General features: G+C 40.2%; 1 protein-coding gene across 1 annotated transcript in view; it reads left to right on the forward strand.

The window, feature by feature from the left end:
* Window positions 1-20,068, forward strand: part of toy (paired box 6 protein twin of eyeless) — a 140,586-nt gene that overhangs the window by 118,171 nt on the left and 2,347 nt on the right. The window contains exon 8 of the mRNA XM_083124604.1: window positions 4,847-5,058. Coding sequence (XP_082980730.1) covers window positions 4,847-5,058 — 212 coding nt within the window. The remainder of the gene's footprint in view (window positions 1-4,846; window positions 5,059-20,068) is intronic.

Raw genomic sequence — 20,068 nt, forward strand, 5'->3', positions numbered from 1 at the left:
GGGTTCGAATCCCGGATTGGGCATGGATATTTGTGAATGGCCATTCATCAATCTCATCATATCATCACTCATCCCCATCTTCGCAAATTAGCCAAAAGTGGCACGAAAAAGCGAAGTTAAATAAAGCAAATCAATCAATCAATCTAATCTAGAATTTGTTACTCGACTCAATGTGAAATTCGTTACATGATTCTAGAATTTAGAATTCGCCACTTGTTCCTCGAATCTAGAATTCGTTACATAATTCTAGAATATCGAATTCGACACTCGATTTCCGAATTTAGATTTCGTTAAATGATTCAAGAATCTAGAATTAGCTTCTCGATTCTGGAGTCTAGAATTCGTTACATGATTTTACACTAGAAATCGCCACTCGATTCTCGAATCTAGAATTCCTTATGTGATTCTAGGACCTAGAATTCCTTACATGATTCTAGAATTTAGAATTCGTTAGATGTAGTTTGGGCTCTGTTCTAGATGTTGATGATGATTCTAACATCTAGAATTCGCAACTTGTTCCTAGAATCTAGAATTCTTTACATGATTCTAGAATGTCGAATTCTTCACTCGATTACCGAACCATCGACGTAATACAGCTTGACCAAGAAGAGAAAAACCTCGTCACTTTCGTTCAATTTTCAACCGTAAGCGAAGGGAGGGGGTGTGGGCGATGCAATCAGATGCCTACATTGCCAAATTGTGCAGCATTCTTCAACGCATCGTCGTCACCTTTATTCGGTACCAAGTGCTTGCATCATCACGAAAGGGTAAACCGTACGCAGCGAAAGCAGACGGAATATTTAACGTTGTTTAAGTTTTGACAAGAATGCAAGGTAGGAAAGTTACAAATAGGGCAAAACGGGGTCACCCGGGAACAAGTGAAGGGGGGGGAAGCGATAGGAAAAAAAGAAATGACTGTCTAGTTTAGTATGTGAGTTCGCCGAGGTTCTTCCCATCTTGGTAGAGCTATAAACACTAGGGCTGATCCGATATCGCTTCTTTTTTTTTCCTTCCTGGATAAAAATAAACGCTAAACTGTGAAGAACTTGCCTCAGAGCATTCATAAATATGCATAAATTCAATGCGATTTGGATTAATAAAAGTTGCAATTTTTCACGTCTACGGAGAAAATTTCACGTTGAATTCAAGCATAATTCCCGGAATTCAAGGAATTTCCGGTAAGTGGCCACCCTGATTAAATTACATGTTGCCTTATCCTCAAATTCAGGTTTCTACACGAAACTGATGCAAAAACAAAAGGAACTTCGAATATTGCACAATTGCCAGCATAATTAGACTCCGAGAAAGTGTTTCGCGTCATTTTTATGAAGTCCGTGAAAGACCAAAATGTCGGTAAGGTATCGGTCGGTATCGTTAAATAAATCACAACCCATACTTTCCGATGTATCGGTATCAGCTCAGCCTTAGTAAATACAGTATATTTAGAGACGTGGCATCTTTTTCAGTAGTTCCTTTACGGACACCCTGTATTAACGAGAAACCTTCTCAGAAACTTAGAAGGGTTCTTGATGTGAGAAGATATGACATAGGAAGGAGATAAGAAAAAAACACGTGTGGCGAGAGGAGGAAGGGGGCAGAGGCATCCGTCAATGCTATTAGTCTCCTGAATCAGGCGCCACAGCATTTTACGTGCAGCACACGTCTTCTCCGGTCCGATCAAATTTCTCCTCTCTCCCGAGCCGCACTCTTCCCACCTTAATCCGCCCCCCCCCCCCTTCCCCCTCGCAACCTTGGCCCACCAACAAACCCCGCTGTCGCTCAAGCCCTCGTGTGTCAGTACGCGGAGGCTTATCTTCGTCTGACATCCTCAATCCGCCGCCGTTAGGAATAGTTGGGCGAACCGCAGCTAGAGGGGGCGAGCGAGGCAAAGTGGATCCGGCCGCATTTCCACGGACGAAAGTGGCCGAGTTAAGACCATCGTAATTCGGGATTAAGAACAATTACCGGGAAGACTAATTTTCCGACGGGTCGGAGAGGTATTTCATACCGGCACGGAAGCTAACCGAAACGCCTCGCTAATCTGTCGGGAAAGGTTGTTTAAGAAAAAATATAAATAGTCGTATACCTCAAGAAGAACGTCACGGGAATAAAAATAACAATCGGTGATCAGTTTGACAATGTCACAGATTACTACCGTCAGTACTAAGAACCTTAGGGGGCGCGTCAAGAGTGGGCCACTGCCTGGCAACTCTGTCAAAATTCAATAGGCAAATTTCGTGATGAAAATGCAATGAAAATGTGTAGTTAATGATTGATTGGTTGATTTTGTTTATTTTACTTTGCTTTTCTGCCATTCTTTGCTAATCGCGAAGATGAGGATTGTGACGATATGATGAAATTGATGAAGAAACGCTCACAAAAAACACCCAGACCAGAATTCAAATCTCGGAACCCTACCTCGACAATGTGTGCAGATAATGAATTTTTTCTTCTGAACAGCCACACACTCCACACCACACAGACTGGCGCCACAACTGGTCAACCTGTACTAATTTTCTTTACCGGTTTCTTGCCGACCCCAGCGCCGGAGGGGTTAGTAGAGCGCGCTACGACGCCAGGGGTTCCGGTTTCGAATTCCGGCATGGGTGTTCTTTGTGAGTGTCCCTTTGACAATTTCATCATATCGTCGCTTATCTTCATCTTCGCGATCAGCCAGAAAAGCGTAGTAAAATCAATCAATCAATCAATGTATCTGACCCTGAACATAGGCATTCACGATCATCCGCGGGATTTTTCGACGGAGAGGTAAACAATGTACTGTTCGAATGGGGGAGGCATATTATACCCCATAATAGAGTTGCCTTCAAAAGACACTCCTTCAATTTGAAGTTATCGTGTTCCTGCAACGCCTTTACAATAAACATATATCACTGTGGCTGAAATGAAAGTGTATATGTGAAATATACAGGGTGTCATTTTAATGGCACCCACGAACCATAGAAACGTATAGAGGACATCAAAACAAACAACTTTTCCCAGTAATATTTTTCTCGTTGCCGAGTCCTTTCGGCGCTACAGTCGTTCAAGAAAGCCCGTTTTGTCGCCTGAATGCTGACAACCACACACAACATTTGATTGCATTTCCTGTCGTGAAGCGATGCGTTCCAGGGTTGCCAGGAACACACATATTCTGTGAAAAATGACATGGCTACAATCAGCCACATTATGTACCGTAAAACAAAGCGAGAAATCACATTCTGTAACCCAACAGGAAGTGAGCCAACGACACGAAAAATGATAGAAAAACAACGTATTCAAAAGCAAGTGGTAATATCGAATTTTGTCTCAGCTTACATATCAAATATTTGCAAATTTTATTTGCCAAGTTGACATCTACAGTTTAGTCTATCAACTTCGTCCTTCTGATACTCGTTGTCTGTGACACACTGAACAGTTGACAAAATAGAAATGAAAGAACTCAAAATTCCAAAGGTAAGTAACACGTAATGCAATGTATATTCACGGCATTATGCGGCAAGGGGCAAAAATGGTTGAAAATGTAGCGATATAAGTTTCGTATCGTTGGTTCACTTCCCTCTTTCCAGGGAATGACTGCTGGCCTTCTGGCTGGTAGGCCGTGTTACCCTAGATGTTCGGTCTATTGGACGCGTTCCTGTCTTCATTTTACAGCTCATAATGTGGTTGGTAGTCTGTCATTTTTCCCAAAAATTTGTTTGTTCCTTGCAACACTGCCGTGCACTGTTCAGCCGCAGGAAATGACGCCACAGATACGATCCAATGTTCTGTGTGGTTGCCAGCATTCAGGCGGCAAAACAGGCTTTTTTGAACGACTGTAGCGCCGAAAGGATTCACCAACGAGAAAAATGTTATTGGGAAAAGTTGTTTGTTTGATGTCCTCTATACGTTTCTGTGGTCCGTGGGCGCCATTAAAATGACACCCTGTATAATTTTTGATTGACTTTAATTTTTCCGGGGGGCGTTCCCAACCCCCTTTCTCTTCCGGACGTTCATGTTGACATCCAGAGAGTGGCGTGCCCCTTTCTTGCTCTCTTATGGATGCCGATGTAGGAATTTCCGCTCATATTGACTGATTTCCTTAAAAGAACATCCAAGTATGGTTGTTACGTATCCAATGAGCCACTACAAACAATTCAACATCATGGTCGTCGGGAGGGGGGTCGAACGGGTCCATCGACCCTCGGAAATTTAAATCGTTCATTTCAAGAAACAAAAATGCAGAAAGCATGTTATTGCCATTGTCAATAAAAGAAATAAAATTCATTTCGTTAGTATTAGAAAAACGAAATTAAAAACTTCATTAGGTGGACAAAATTGAGTATAAAATACAGGAACCAAATATATTTTCATATTATACCATTGAATCAAAAGAATAAATGATTCCACAGTTTCCAAAAAATATAAACTTTATAAGTAAAGATTTCCCCTAACTTTTAAAGCCATTTCTTGAACGAGGTGTATAAAAGTTAGACAAAATACATAACTATAAATTTCAGTACACTACCGGTATGAAATGTAATAATGTATAATGTAAAACAATCGTGCTGGGTATTCACTCATCTGTTGGAGTATTAAAAAGTCTCCACATTTTTGTAATGTTAATAATTTGTAATAATATTTATTTATTTTTATTAGTTTATAATAGTTATTATTGTATAATAATTATAACCGTAATAATATTTATTATTATTGTTGCTATTCTTTCTACTAATCAAATTTTAAAAATTGTCTGATCCCCCCCCCTACAAAAATTTCTGGCAACGGCCATGTTCAACATGTTGACTATAATTTATGCAGTCCCTAAATCTAACTCAATTGTAACATGTGTGTTCTTTTTCTGTTGCAGTTCGATGTCTTCTAGTCTGAGCAGTATGAGCAGTAGCTGCTTACAGCAGAGGGATCCGACTTCCGGCTACCCGTACATGTTTCACGACCCCCTGTCCTCTCTCAGCTCCACATACAACTCCAGAGCCGCATGTAATCCAGCGCAAAGCTCTGTAAACACGCATGCGTCGTACGCAGCCAGTACGACCAGCTCAGCCGCCGGCACGGGGACAGGTAAGCTTCCGTTTATCTCTAGCCACCAAGGCATTTCTCTCGGGGAAACAAGAGCTACACGGGAAAGGTGCATGCTGACAGTAGGCGCTGTGGTCTTACACCGAGCACAGAGCGTAACAATCTATTCTACTGTGGTGATTTTTGTGTGTTCAGTCCTTCCCCTCTTTTCTCTTTTTTTATTTTTTTACCTCTCCTTGATCCGTTGGCTTTTAGCTTCGTTCATTTTTTTCTCTACCTTTTATTCAACTTCTTTCATTCTAATGTTCCCCATTTTTTCACCGACTTTTTTTTATTTGCTCCCGTGTTATTACCTTTTTCTCTTCATTATTCTGTTTGTTTTATTGATTTTTCTCTTCATGATTCTACATATTGTCTTTTATAGTTGTACTTTTGACTCTTCTTGTTTAAAATATGACTTTATTGTGCATTATTGATCATAAGAACATACGAGCGATAGTTCATGAGTTGTCTCGTTTGTCGCTTATTGTTTACTGCCTCCTAGCGGAGAAACAGGTAACTAAGCCACTCCATCTGACGAGCGGCTAGGGACAACCTTAGCATTTTTTTATATATATGCTAAAAGCACCAAACCTGACCTGCCTAACCTATCCATCTATGCATATAATAGTTTAAATAAACAAAACTTAAGCTGCCTAACCTATTTATATGCTTATTATGCTATTATATGCCTATGTGGATAGGTTAGGCAGGTTAGGTTTGAAGCTTATGTTGCTAAGATATCTGTCAGAGACAAAGTTGTACATTTCCCCTATGTTTTCATCTCTTGCATGTGAGTTCATAACGCACAGTCAAACTTCAAAATACTGGAGAGACTTACGAAACACGCTGTACTATGTTCCTCTACTGGGTATCAAACCGGCAACCAATTGATTACAAGGAAACGATGTTACCACTACGCCATCGTGAGGCTAGGATTGCCGCTCATGTTAAGTGATTGACCTAATATGTCAATGAAGCTTCTGAAGCTTGATGTTATCCCAGGTTTGAGCATCTTTCTTGCACTTATGGAGGCCAGCGATCCGTGCGGTGCGAGATTCCCGAATGCACACTACACCTCAAGGCCAGTAAACAGAAGAGCAGTGGGAAATGCGGCATAATTTTCACGGAATCATATGTTGCTTCTTGTGCCACTATTACACTACCACCCTGCACTGTTACTCACGAATCAGGTGACGAGAGGTGGGAAGAATGTCGCCTGCTAGATAGCAAGAAACGAATATCCTGGCAGAGCCAGTCGTTTTCTAGGCAGTGAATGCTTTGCCCTGACTGGAGAGAAAAGTGGCTTCGCAGGTGCGTGTAGTGTGGGGTGAAGCGTCACTTGCTTCATGTATTGTGGTCCCTCGGGACTTAGATCCAAAAAATTTCACATTGATTCTAAACATTGTGTGATGTATAATAAGGAATAAATTTATATTCTAATTTATCTGTTTCTTCTTGGCTTCAACACAAATTCGATAGTATTTGTTTGCTCTAGTGTTTCATGGCGAAAAATAAAAGGAAAATAATTATAATATCCTACTATACATAATTTAGGAGAACAGGATCCATTAAGAAGAACTTCCAAAGTCAACGACTCAATTGAGTAAAATTGCAGTTTAAATATCAAAAGAATAAGATGATTGTGCAAAGAAGCAAGTTAGGCAACAAAAAACAAGGAGTGTACTGGTGACCATCTGAGAATCTCTATCTCTTTTTAAAAACAATAGATCAGGTCTAGTAGCTACCTAGCCTAGTTCAACATGTAAGTAAATCGTAGTCCATAGATATAATGTCGGTCGTGTGTTCACTTTGCACGACAGTTGTGAAAAGTTAAGAAAAGACGAAGACATGATAAAAGGCCGAATAACAAATAAGAAGTCATGGCAACAAATCTTGCCGAAACTTCAATATTTAGAGAAAAACCCACCAAGTTTGCAGATGAGATGAGATATGTAAAAATGAAAGAAAACAATTTACGAACTAATTTTAATATTTATTTTAGAAATAATAAATATGAACAGGAAAAGACAATGGTTATTTGGCAGAAACCAAGGAAGATTAACATGAGAGTTCGAGGCCAAAGCATATTGACATATTCATCGAAACCTAGAATGTATCGTACGCAATGACGTAAGCTGCAGGCAGGAAGTCAAAGAGAGAGAATAGCAATCACAAAAGCAGACTTTAATGGAAGAAGAGGAAGTTTGTCTTGTGGACCTTTGAATAAGAAAGAGACTAATGAAGTGTTTTGTGTGAAGTATAGCGTTGTATGGTGCAGAAATCTTACTACCGGATTAAAAATTATGAATACTCAAATTAAGAATTAAGAATTCCATTTAAAATCTTACTAGCTGTACTGTATTTAAATTTCATCAGGATGGGAAGTTTTTTGTTTTGTAGAATTTCAAAGAGCGGTTGTTTGGAAAACACAATAAAACGGCACTTCTTTATTCTCGAGGAGATAAAAAATCGAGGGCATACTCGAAAAAAAATGTTCGCCATACTTTAACACAGAATTGAATATCCTAAGCTGAATTTTGATGTACTCGCTTCTATGTAGGTCTACTGGTTAATTTTTAATTGGAGTCTAAACTCGAGTATCCATAACTTTTAAGCCGATCGTAGGAATAAGTGAGGAAGAAGCTTTAGACATGTGACTATGGCGAAGAATGGTGCTTCTGGAATGGACAGACAATGTAATAAATCAGCGATGGAAAGAATTGGCGAAAGAAGAGCAATGCTGGAAGCGATCAGGAAAGGTAAAAGGTAAAGTTCCCCGTGCATATGGCACAGTGCCATGATGGCACATTTTAGGGGATGTGATCAAGAAAAGAAAAATTAATTGGCCGAGATGCTAGCTAAGAAGGAGCTGCTTGGTGAAAGACGCACTGGAAGAAATGGTTGACGTGGAAAGGATTCGAGAAAAGAAAATATGAGATGACGACAATATTAAATTAAGTGGGTGCTACGCTGACATGAAACGTATGAATGATAACGCACCGATACACACTGCTAAACAGGTCGTAGCATGAACGTGAGGCTGAGCATCTGCCATGGCCCGCCCAGTCGCCGGACTTGAATATTATTAAGACCTTTTGAAGGATCGCGTGCGGCGACGTTTCCCTCCTCTAACAACATGTCGTCGTCGAAGTACCACCCCGATGACGTAGTGGTAGCGTCCAAGGGGTCCCGGATTCGATACCCGGTGGAGGCACATAGTGGTTCGGATTCCACATTAAACTGTAGGTCCAGTCCCAATTAGCCTTACTGTGCGTAAAGTGGACTTAAAACATCAAACCAATCAACAATATGTCGTGAACCCATTGGTGTGCTTCAGGAGGAATAGCTGCAAGCAAATCCCTCTCACCACTGTGCAGGACTTCTATCGGTCCTGCCTCAGACGTGTTGATGTCACACTAATAATAATAATAAAGGTTAGTTTCTGCGTTCGAGGTGTTTCAGTTTCAATACCCACACCACCTGTAGGTCCCAGTACCGATTTGACGTGGGAAAAGATATGCAAAAATGAAAGTTTTTACGTAAACAATACAATTTCCGAAAATTTCTCCTGAAAGTTGTTTCACCTGCGAAGATCATTCCAACGCAAGAATATCCCCCCGAGATAACAGAAACGCACTATTCCGTCGGTATATTCCTTTTCCGGAATGTCTAAAGTAAGAGAACGCGAACGCGTCCTGGTCGCACGTTGCGGTGTGTGTCTCGTCCAATGAACGAGCGGAGGGGAAGGGTCGCGCGGGAGGGGGCGACTCGACTGGTCATTCGCGTTCCAGTAGTTCTGTGGGAATTCTACATTCAGGAGAGCGCTGCATACTCTGGCCCCGCCCACAAGCTTTCGCCTCTGCGCGTCGCTACTCCAGACATTCCGGAAAAGGAATATAGAAATTCTCGTTTCAGACCGAAGTTATACGTCAAAGCTGTACGTGTAGCATGGCGTTTGCCTGTCGCACGGACCGGGCGTTGTCTCAATACCGTGCTTCGGTCTGTTGGTAGCACATGCCCCGTGAATTGGATAATAAACCTTTTCTTGCTCCTACAAAAGTAGGCAATAGTTAGGCTGGAGAGTTCAATGAACTAAGCGATCTCTAACTACCCACTGGTAATCGACAAGATGCGTTTTTTTTTCTTTTTTTTTGTTTTTTTTTACGCTGGTTGTCACCTGCCCCGTGAATTATTTTCTGCAGAGTGGATGGAACCTGTGTCGCTTGAGAATTTCACCAATCGAATGCAGGCTTGTGCGGCCTGTGATGCCGTTACGGAGTGAAACGTTGTTGCTGATTGGCTCGTTCCCAAACGGCATGTGCCGCATGCCGATTGTCGCTTCGGTGTGAAAGAAGCTCATAGGATACGATTTACTCGTTACACCGTTACAAGTAACTTTTTTGAGAAACGGTTGACTAACTGTAAGTTATTGCTTGAAATTATGGTACTACTTTACTATACCAGAGACACCTATCAATGATTTATTTTGCAATTTTTTACATTGCTAACGTACTATTCTGCATTGCGGAACATTTATTTAGGTGAAATAATAAATTTCTAACGAAAATAATGTCTATTTCTTACATTAACGAGTACTTACTGTTGTTCCTTATTTCCCACAAACCATCCACGGGTAGCCCCAAAAACCATTGGCATTAGCCCAAAAATTCACGATAGGCCCACGAACCATCACGGGGACGAGGTATGCCTACTAGGTTAGGTTAGGCCTGTTAGGTTTGGTTCCATCAGCACTCCTTTCGTTCAATTTAGCATATACTATACGGACAATACGGAGCGTATTGTGCTCTCGTGCAGAAAGCAAATGGCGGCAGCAGCAATAGCGCGTCGAAAATAGATTTTCGTACAAAACCACATTCATTCGCATTAAAATGGATCAAAACTACATTCCCGAACATCAACAACGCTACAGAAAATGATTTGCGTAAGTACTTTCTCCTGTAAATTTGAAGAAATCCGTCTCTGGTATAGTAAAGTGTTACCGAAATTATTAACTGTAATTCAGTTCTTTTAAAAATTACTAACGTAAATCAGTTACTTTCCAACTAACGAAACGAAGAGTCCCTATTACAGTTACTTTCCTTCACGTTCTCTCGTGAAAGAGAAATATGGTTGTAAAATGATGGATACAAGAGAACAGTCCGCGCTTCCAATTTATACATGTTACATATTTGCAAGTTATATCTATTTAGAACAAAGGTTGCAAAATTTCCGGAAAGATGGAGCTACTTGTAACATTTGAAAATTTATGCAGATACGAGATACATGCTACCAGGACCAGATTGATTTTTTAATGATAATTTCCTACTTTCTCAGATATAGACAAATAAGTTTAGACTGATTATTGACAGACAAGCAAGCCAGGTCAATATTGAGGCTCACGATGCAACCTGTCAATGAAATTGTATCTTTATAGTTCCGGAAGATACCGAGATATATATAGTTGACGAAGTCGGGCAGACATTAGCTTTGATAATGGTTATCCTAAAATTCGGTACTTTCCTCGTTGCTCAAGTGATCGCCAGTGTAAAGATTTTATTGCGCGCAAGACGGAATGATTGTAGAGCCTGACCGACGTTATTTCCGGTCTCCAATAGCAAAAGAGTGCTGGCGATATTCTCGTCTGATTGGCTGTTCCGTCCGTCTGCCGTGACGTGCAGGAAGCACACTCCTTTCAAAGCTAATCACAGACGTATTTAGATGGGGGGGTTTCATGGAATCCGGACTCCCCAACCCCTATATACAGGGTGGCGCATAGTGTATCTACCAATATGAGTTGGCAACCCTGTCGGAACGCAGGTGCGCATGCGCAGAAGTCTCCCATGGTTAGGCAGCTGCAAGTCTGGCAATCAGTCTGACATGGAATATTCATCTGTTCAGACACGAATCGCGACAGTGGACCCGTTCATCTGAACGGGTTCCATTCAGGAGACGCAGCAGGTACTGGGACGACGGTCCAGTTAGTCTCGATCAACCCGTGCCAGAATGTCACTACATGATATAATGGGTCAGACAATAGAAAGCCAATGGCAGCGTGCAGCAGGAAAAGTCTCCAGGTCGGAGGAGGCTTATCCTCTGACGTTCTGATGCTTCTGAGTGCAGCATCTTCTGCGTCTCTTGAATGGAACCCGTTCGAATGAACGCCTCCACTGCCACGATTCGTGTCTCAAGCGGCCAACGTTCCATGGCAGGCTAATTGCCAGACTCGCATCTGCCTAAGCATGGGAGGCTTATGCGCCTGCGCACCTGCGTTCCGACAGGGTTGCCAACTCATATTGGTATATACAATATGCGCCACCCTATATATATATATTGGAGTTTTTGTGTTTGAAGTTCACTCTATGCACAGAAAAGCTAACACAGTTTAACTTAGGACCTGTGATTCCACCGGGTATCGAACCCGGGACCCATTTTTAAAGGTAAATAATAAACTTAACACTTTTAGCATTTCTTCTATAATACGAGATTTATTTTTCACCGAACTTAATGAAGGCAAATAGATTGATTGTACCTAGGAAGAATTATGCACATTCATGCTAATAAAAATATGCATAAAATATTAATTCAGGAACTTTACTTTTCATGAATTGAAGCTAACAACCTCTGTTGTTGTTCAATAAATATTTTTTTTTATTTTTTTTTATTTTCTGACATTTATTTCCCTTCAGGGCGATGTTTTTTACAGAAATATTAGAGATCTTAACTACACGTAAACTAGATAATAAATATGGGCTGTTTGTTAGTCTTACACCGTCTTTTTATTACTCGTGTAATAATCAACTTGCATGTACCTATGGGGCTCGAGCCCACCAAATATTTTGTCTGTTATTACATTTTATTTTAGATATAAAGTCCCCGCGATATAGAAAACAAAATGTATCATCACAAATTAATTGCGGACTGAGGGTTATATAAATATTTTATAAAAAATTGATACATCTCAAACATGTTACTTTTCGGTGTCCTATGTTATTTACACTATTCGTGTCGTAGTCACATCGTCATTAGGAAACTAAGGGAGAATAAGAGCTTCTAACCAGCGTGAGGATTAGGCAGCAAACAAAAAACACCAAAAATACATAATTGGCAATAATTTTGACTGATTTTTTCGTCATTTTCCGGATTAGGCACTCAAAATTCAGTTATCTTCGAAATAGGCACTTATGACTGAAATAGGCAAAAACAATAAACAGCTACTATAAAATTCATGTATTCCTGTCAGAAATGGCCTGTTTTTGAATGCAAAAGCCCACGTTTTCTGACCAAGGGGAAGCAAAGGGCATTTTAGGGCAAATCCTTAGCATACACATGACATACATTATTGCATGATATTATAAAAGAAATCTACTGGCGTGCATAGGATTTTCGAAAGGGTGGGGGCGCTTTACGTATATATAGTTTTTAGTAGCCAGTCCTCATTTTGCCACCTTTTACGTTCTTATTTTAAGAATGCCGGACCAGGGAGTAGGGATATGACCCCCCCACCCCTTTTGGGCATGCCCACCCAATATTTATCAATAGTTGGCGCCCTCACCACAGCGGCTGGAAACTGCAGTGGCACAGGTATTGGTATCATTTCCAGTCGGTGTTGTTTAAATCAAGAACGCCGAATCACGCGGAACTGTAAATTCCGTAGCAATACCCTAGTTGGCGCTAAACTGGCTACCTGGGTGGAAATCACGGCCGCCTCACTGTCTGCTTGACTGGTTTTGAGCAATAAGCCTTGTTCTAATTGCAACGGGCTTTCCTAGACTGGATTCTGTGGAACAACCAATCAGAGCGAAGTTTGGCCATGTGAAGATAAACTGTGAGTTTGCCGAAGGAAAGTTTTTTGTCTGTGGTTTCCGAGTGTTGGTTGTTTTTGTTTAGTTCTCGATAAAATAAAAAGTACTAACAGAGATGATGTGCATTCGCGATCAGTTCATTAATATTTAGGTATTTATGTAAAGCGATGAAATTTGTACATGTCAAATAGTATGATTAACCCGATAATGAAAATCATTATTATTACAAGTGTATTAAATGTTTGATTATATATTTAGTTCAACATTTTTTTAAATGTATAAATCCTGCGAATCTCATGTATGAATATGTATACCCGAGTTCATTAAAAAGCTTGTTCAGTTCACATTTATTACCATATTTTCTTTCGAGCCAATTTCCAATCCATACTTTTCATTTTTTAGTTTTTAATAACAGCAGTAATTCTCCTACAACGTTCTTCAAATTGATCGTCCATCTTTGTATCTTGTCTGCTCTGAACACAAGTATACCGACAAGTACGCTAACAAGTATTGTGTGAGGCGAAAACTAGCAAATGGGAAGCCAGTCCAGCACCAACTAGAGCATTCCTACTGGAAATCCAGTTCCGTGCAAGCCTTTAAAAATAAATAAAATAAACAGAATATACTTTATGGATAGGAATGTAGCCAGGGGGCGCATTTTCTTTTTCCAGTTAACTTGTGAATGCAGTTTCATTTCTTGCTCTCTGATTGGCTATTGGAAAGTTACGGTGCTGTGATTGTGAGAATATCTTGTTTGCGTTGTACGTTAGGTTAGGTTAGATTAGAAAGCAGCAAATTTGTGCTAAAAATAGGAAATAAGACATTCTCACAATCACAGCACCGTAACTTTCCAATAGCCAATCAAAGAGCAAGAAATGAAACCGCATTCTGAAGTTGACTGGAAAAAAAATCGCGAGCCAGGGGGAGGACTAAGGGGGCTGAAGCCCCCCGAAATCCTACAAATATCTAATTTTAAATCTTATTTTTATTGTTAATAACAAAAATAAAGGTATACCCATAGATAAAACTGAATTGCATCGAAAAATATTTAGTGTATAATAGAGGAACCAGGTTATAGTTTTATATTCTACCATTTAATCCAAAGAATAAATGGATCCACAGTTTCCAAAACTTAGTTTTCTTCGTGAGAGGTCACAGAATATAAACTTTATGAGTAAAATTTACCACTAATTGTTAAAGCCTTTCTTTGAACGACTGTGTAAAGTTAATAACAAAATACAAGAACTATGATTTTCAGTACACTAACCGCACAAAATATAAGAAAAATAATGGACAACAATTGTGTTGGTTATTCACTGATACGGTGGATCGAGTAGCAAAATCTCTCCTTTTATGTAATAATAACAATAAATTTGGACTGAAATTGGTATATTTTTAATAACTTATAATAGTTATTATTGTAAAATAACAATAATTATTATTGTCATTATTATTTGTATTAATTAAGTTTCATCTATGGCCTGACCATCCCTACAAATATTTCTGGGGACGTCCGTGCTGGCTACGGTCCTGTTTGTGGAGAAAGGAAGGCGTGACCATTCCCACATCTTCCCCTGCCGTGTCTGAAACTTGGGTTCACTGACACCTGTTGTGTTTGTGTCTGCGTTTTCCCCTACAGCCATTCGCTAATTGGTGGTGAGTCAAAGTACCAAGTTTCGGAATGCAACCTCGTCAACGTCTAGACCGTCAGAGACGCCCAGGTTATAAATAATTCCCTCAGAACTCGCTAGGTGTCTCTGGCTACCGACGTCGCAAGGAAGTTGCGGATCCTGGAGATTTCGTCTTCGCTGGGTTCAGATGCCGTTCCGGGACGCTCAATAACAGAAGGAGAGTAAAGGGGAGAGATCTATCGAAACGAGGGGGTTGAGTTCGAAAAAAAAGGCGTCAACGGTGAACTTGGGTGTTTACTTATGTTTGTAAACTCGTTTAGTGTGTGCCTGCAAAAGCACGTGTTCCTGTTTGCGAAGGACAAGGTTTCTAATTGCAGCAATGGAATTTTGTCCCCAGACACTTCCAGCAAATACTGATGTTGCACCTTTAATGAAATATATATATTTTTAATGTCCCGGGCTTCCGCGATGGCGTAGTGGTTAACGCTGTTCTCTTCTTTGCGGGCGTGTCCTCTTTTTAACTAACTAACTCTCTAGCATTCTTAAACCCGAAGATAACAAAAAGGGGCGAATTTTTATTTCTCAGAATAAAATGTCCCAGTTTTCTACAAATCCTTAACAAAAAGTTTAAAATATTAAAAACAAGCATAACAAGTCAGAACTTAACTAGATGCAACGCTAGTTGAAGTGCGAATACGATCATATAACCAGTAGCGTGCCCAGAAATTTCAGAAAAGGAGGGGGGGTATACTTATATACTTTTTGGTAGTCACCCTTAATTTTGCCATCTTTTCCTGCTTTGTTTTATAAATACTTGGCTGAAGGGGGGTTATGACTCCCACCAACCTCCCCCCCCCTTGGGCACGCCACTGATCATAGCACTAGCGTACGCAGATTTTTTCTATCAGAGAGGGCCGTAATTGCAAAGATGAATATTACATAGCTCCGTTCTAGGAGTGGGGCGTTATACACTTTAAAATATGGCCGAGTCGGCTGCCACTCGCGTGTCAGGAGTAAGAATAAGCGTCAAATTTGCTCCTGCCACATAATTCGTCTGCTAAGAGGATGTTACAAATCTTAAGAACAGATGAAAACGAGAAAAATGCAAGTTTATGACTAGTGAGTAGTGGGCATGAATGTACAGGTAATTTAGAACCATTTTTTTTAGAAAGCTTTTAGCGATATTATTTTAATGCTAACAGAACCTAACCTAACTACGATAGCATTTAAGTTTATTAGAATGCTAAGGGACCTAATCTTAAAACATTTTTGTGTAAGTAATCGCTAAAACTTAACAGTATGTGTTACAGACGTAATTGCATACATAGCATGATGAAATCACGATAAAACAAAGACCGTGTCTGCTGCCACACGCAGGTCTCTTTTGAGGTTACAGCAGAAAAAGAACGTGGCAGCAGACACTACCTTAAAAATATTTCGTAATTATCATTTTTAACCTTCGATTTAAAAGTTGTTAAATTTTTAAAACGAAAGTTAAAATTGGCAATTACCAAATATTTTATTGATTACCTCGTCCCTGCCTAGAACGCAGTGATTTCCACTTTTACAATTCCAGCCCCCCCCCCTCTCCCGAAAATAAAAAAAATATATCCTGCGTAGGCCCACACTGGTATTGTAGATACGAGTTAGTGTGTTTCGCGACGGTTACAGATGGTTTGTGTGTATTTCTGATATCGACCTATCGGCCGCTATCAAGTCGATAGTATCGACGGTGTTTTATTATCTATTTTAGCTATGATCACAGGCATACGGAGGCTACAGTCCCTATCCGCGTTTACCATTTTTGTCTTTGAACAACTTCTAAATCGAAGATTAAAAATGGTAAAGGCGGGCAGGCAAGTATCCAGGAATTCCTTTCGGGAAGGGGCTCAACACCATTTTTTAAGGGGTATAGTAAGAACCTCACAATTGTATGTTCAAGACCAGTGGTGGCAATTGGGTTCCAAAAAGGGGGGGGTGCGAAGGGGGGTGCAAGGAAAGTTTACTTTCTCTTGGCAGACAAGGCTTAACATTAAGAGGCCATAATGTTGAGGCAAGAAAATAAAAAATGGGGAGCAACTATCCCTTAAATCGTCGCCACTCTAAGGCTGTCATTTTAATCAGAACGTGAAATCGGAACATTTTTACCACCCGACTCCTCTGTTTCCATGCATTAACATTATGTGCCGGAACCATCTCGGTATGTGTGTTTGTCCATTTCTTCTCATCTGGCATAAAAACATCTATGGTGTCTTTGAGAGTTTTTACGAAGCTGTTACACATGCACGGGATGGACAATCCACTCGACAACACGAGATTCAAACTGTGGGTTGCGAACTGGACGCAGACAGTTCTCGAGTATTTCTCTCTGATTCGAGCCTGAACACCACTAACTTGTCTTTTCCTCCCATGTTTGCAGCTTGTATAAAAGCCAAAACCCACCAAATTGTTCAGATTCAGGCCTTAGCACTCACAAGTGTTCAAAAATGCCTGTCACAGCTTCCGCTGTCTTGTCATATAATATATCGGCACGAAACAAAGGAAGTCTACTCGAATACAGGTGGATCACGAAACAATTAATGCACAGTGAAAATACTTCCGTTCCCAACACATCTAATGTTTCGTTTCTCAGTATGATCAAATGCTTACTCATTTATCTCCAGTGACGTGCCCAAGGGAGGGTTGGTGAGGACAAAACCCCATTTGACCCAGTATTCCTTTTTTTTTTTTTAAAAAAAAAGAGGAACGTCAAAGACAGGAAAAAAATGGGAAAATCAGGACTGACCACCAAAAATAGTATGCCTAACCCCTCTCCCTTCCGAAAATCCTGGGCACGCCTCTCTTTATCTCGGACACATTTTTTAAAATCAACTCACCAGAAGTTTTTATCATTCCGTATTGGAGATTGAAGTAAGATGCGTTCTTCCTGCAGGTTTGGATATGATCCTTTAGGGTGCTGTCGTCTGCCTGCCTTCACGCCTAACCTTAACAAGGCCCTAATTTTCCATTCTTGTGACTTGGATTTTCAAGACTTAGGAAGGTTTCAGACTGAAGGGACACGCAATACATGTCAATTGGAATGGGCCAATCAAGAGCAACGTTTCACACCGTAGCGACACAAAAGGCCGTATAAACCTAATTTCGACTTGTGAAATCCTCAGGCGACACGGTGTGAAATCTCCCTTATTAGGCCACTGTCATTGTCACCTCGAAGTAGTAGCTCTTGTTGACCACAGAAAAAAATTCTCATCAACCGGTGGGAATGCACCTCAGTTTTCTTCTCTCTCCTATATTTTCTGTGCTTGTTCACTATACAGGCAACACCTTACGATTTGATATACACAGGACATGTACTGTACTATGTAGACATTTTAACGAAAAATCGGTTGAAGTCAAGGATGGCTAGGTGGCTCAGTTGGTAGAGCCCTGATTTGGGTCCTGGTAGAGCCTGCAATTTCCGCCTAAAATGTCTACATATGCAACATCTTCCTTTCTCTTCTCGACATTCATAAAATTTTCTGTCTCTTTATGGTAGTTAAGTGTTTGAATGTGTTTCGAACCCAGTAGGCTTAAACAAAAGTTGTTTTTTTTTACCATGAAATTCTCGGACTGCATATACGAAATTTAGTTCTGGCAAAACTAAATCATCACTCAAAACTTTGATTTTCAGTTGATCTATGCAGTTTTTTCTGTTTTAATAAAACACTCAAATATATGGTACTGCTGAAATATTCACTTTAGAGAGAGAGAAGCCTTGATCTCTTCGGCCCTCGAACCGAGCTAGCACTACTCTGAGGCCCCGGAAGTTCTGCTGTCGTCAATGTCTTCATTTTCGAATCACTATATATCTCATAAAGCTACCAGAGGACGCTGACTGATATGATCACCAATCGACTGTATGAATTGTCTTACCTCTGAAATCTCATTAACCGATTCTTTGTGCAGATCAACCGAAAAATTGAATCCGCGTATTTATATCCTCGTTATATTCTAGAACGTTCCACAGATAAAACGATTCGTTAATATTGCCAGTAGTTGACTCCTTCTCTCATTCAAGAACGTACCCTCTCCGCCTTCCAGAGATTAGAAATTACAACGAATCGCCCTACGTGTGGCGCTACCTTTGTTGTGCAGCTTCCAAATGCTGACACGTCTCTACATAGTCCTCAAGTGCGCTGCGACAACACCGAAAGCGTAAGAAAAGTTTACGTGCAATATTATCAACAACAGGGTTATAGAACATTCTCCGTCTTGCCTCGATAATTTTCTATCTCCTTAAATCATCGTCACATTATTCAAAAAGCCAAAAACCTAATTTTATCTAGTGTAAAATATAAAATTTCCTGGGGGGGGGCTCGAGTAACCTCAACCCCACCTTGGATACGTGCTAATAACAATAACAGGGTTATATAACATTCTCCATCTTGTCTCGATAATTATTTCTCCCAAATTATCATCACATTATTCAAGAAGCCAAAATCCTAATTTTATCTAGTGTAAACAGAAAAAATTCCAGAAGGGGGCTCGAGCCTCCTGATTTCCACCTTGGATACGTGCTATTGACAATAATAAGGTTATGGAACGCTGTCCGTCTTGTCTCGATAATTATTTCTCTCAGATTTATAAATTTATTATCTTTACATTATTCAAGACGCCAAAAATCTAATTTTATCTAGTGTAAATTGAAAAAAATTCCTGAGAGGGGGCTCGAGCCACTTCATCCCCACCTTGGATACGTGCTATTAACAATAACAGGGGTGTAAATATGCTCCGTCTTGCCTCGATAATTATTTCTCTCCTTACATTATTTTCACATTAATCAAGAAGCCAAAAACCTAATTTTATCTAATGTAAACTGAAAAATTTCCTGGGGAGAGAGTCGAGCCCCCTGTGCTCCATCTTGGATACGTGCTATTATAAATAACATGGTTACGGAACATTCTCCGTCTTGCCTCGATAATTATTTATGTCCTTAAATTATTGTCACATTATTTTATTTCACACCACAAGAAACCAAAAACCTCATTTTATCTAGTGTAAACCTAAAACTTTCGGGGGGGGGGGGGCTCGAGCCCCCTAAGCCCCCCCTCTGGATACGTGCCTGAAGGCGGGCCATTTGAAAGGGTGCTTGCATTAACAATTTCGTTTTCCCCAACTTTTACTGCTTTCAAAATTTTGATTTTCTCACAATTTCGGTTTTTCGCAAGTTCTTCACTCCTTTCATTTGAATATTTTGATATTCTCAAAATTTAAGGAAGAGCTTTACCTGCATCGACGCCCCCATACGTACGCCAGTGGTAGCGTCCAGTTGAATCAGTGTGCCTTTTTGTATTTTTATAGTTACATTAGAAAGTTGTAATAAAAAGCTTAAGTAAAGCTATAAGCAATGTGGCTGAAAATTTAAAACAGCAATAATACAATATCCTCTCTTTTACATTTCACAAAATATAGTACCACTATATTGGATTGGATTGATTTAGTGTTTTAAGTCCACTTTATGCACAATAAGGCTAATCGGGACTGGACCTACAGTTTAAAGTGGGATCCGAACCACTATGTTCCTCCACCGGGTATCGA

Source organism: Lepisma saccharinum, chromosome 6 (assembly GCF_977018435.1).
Source record: "Lepisma saccharinum chromosome 6, izLepSacc3.1, whole genome shotgun sequence".
In the NCBI taxonomy this organism is placed as follows: domain Eukaryota; kingdom Metazoa; phylum Arthropoda; class Insecta; order Zygentoma; family Lepismatidae; genus Lepisma; species Lepisma saccharinum.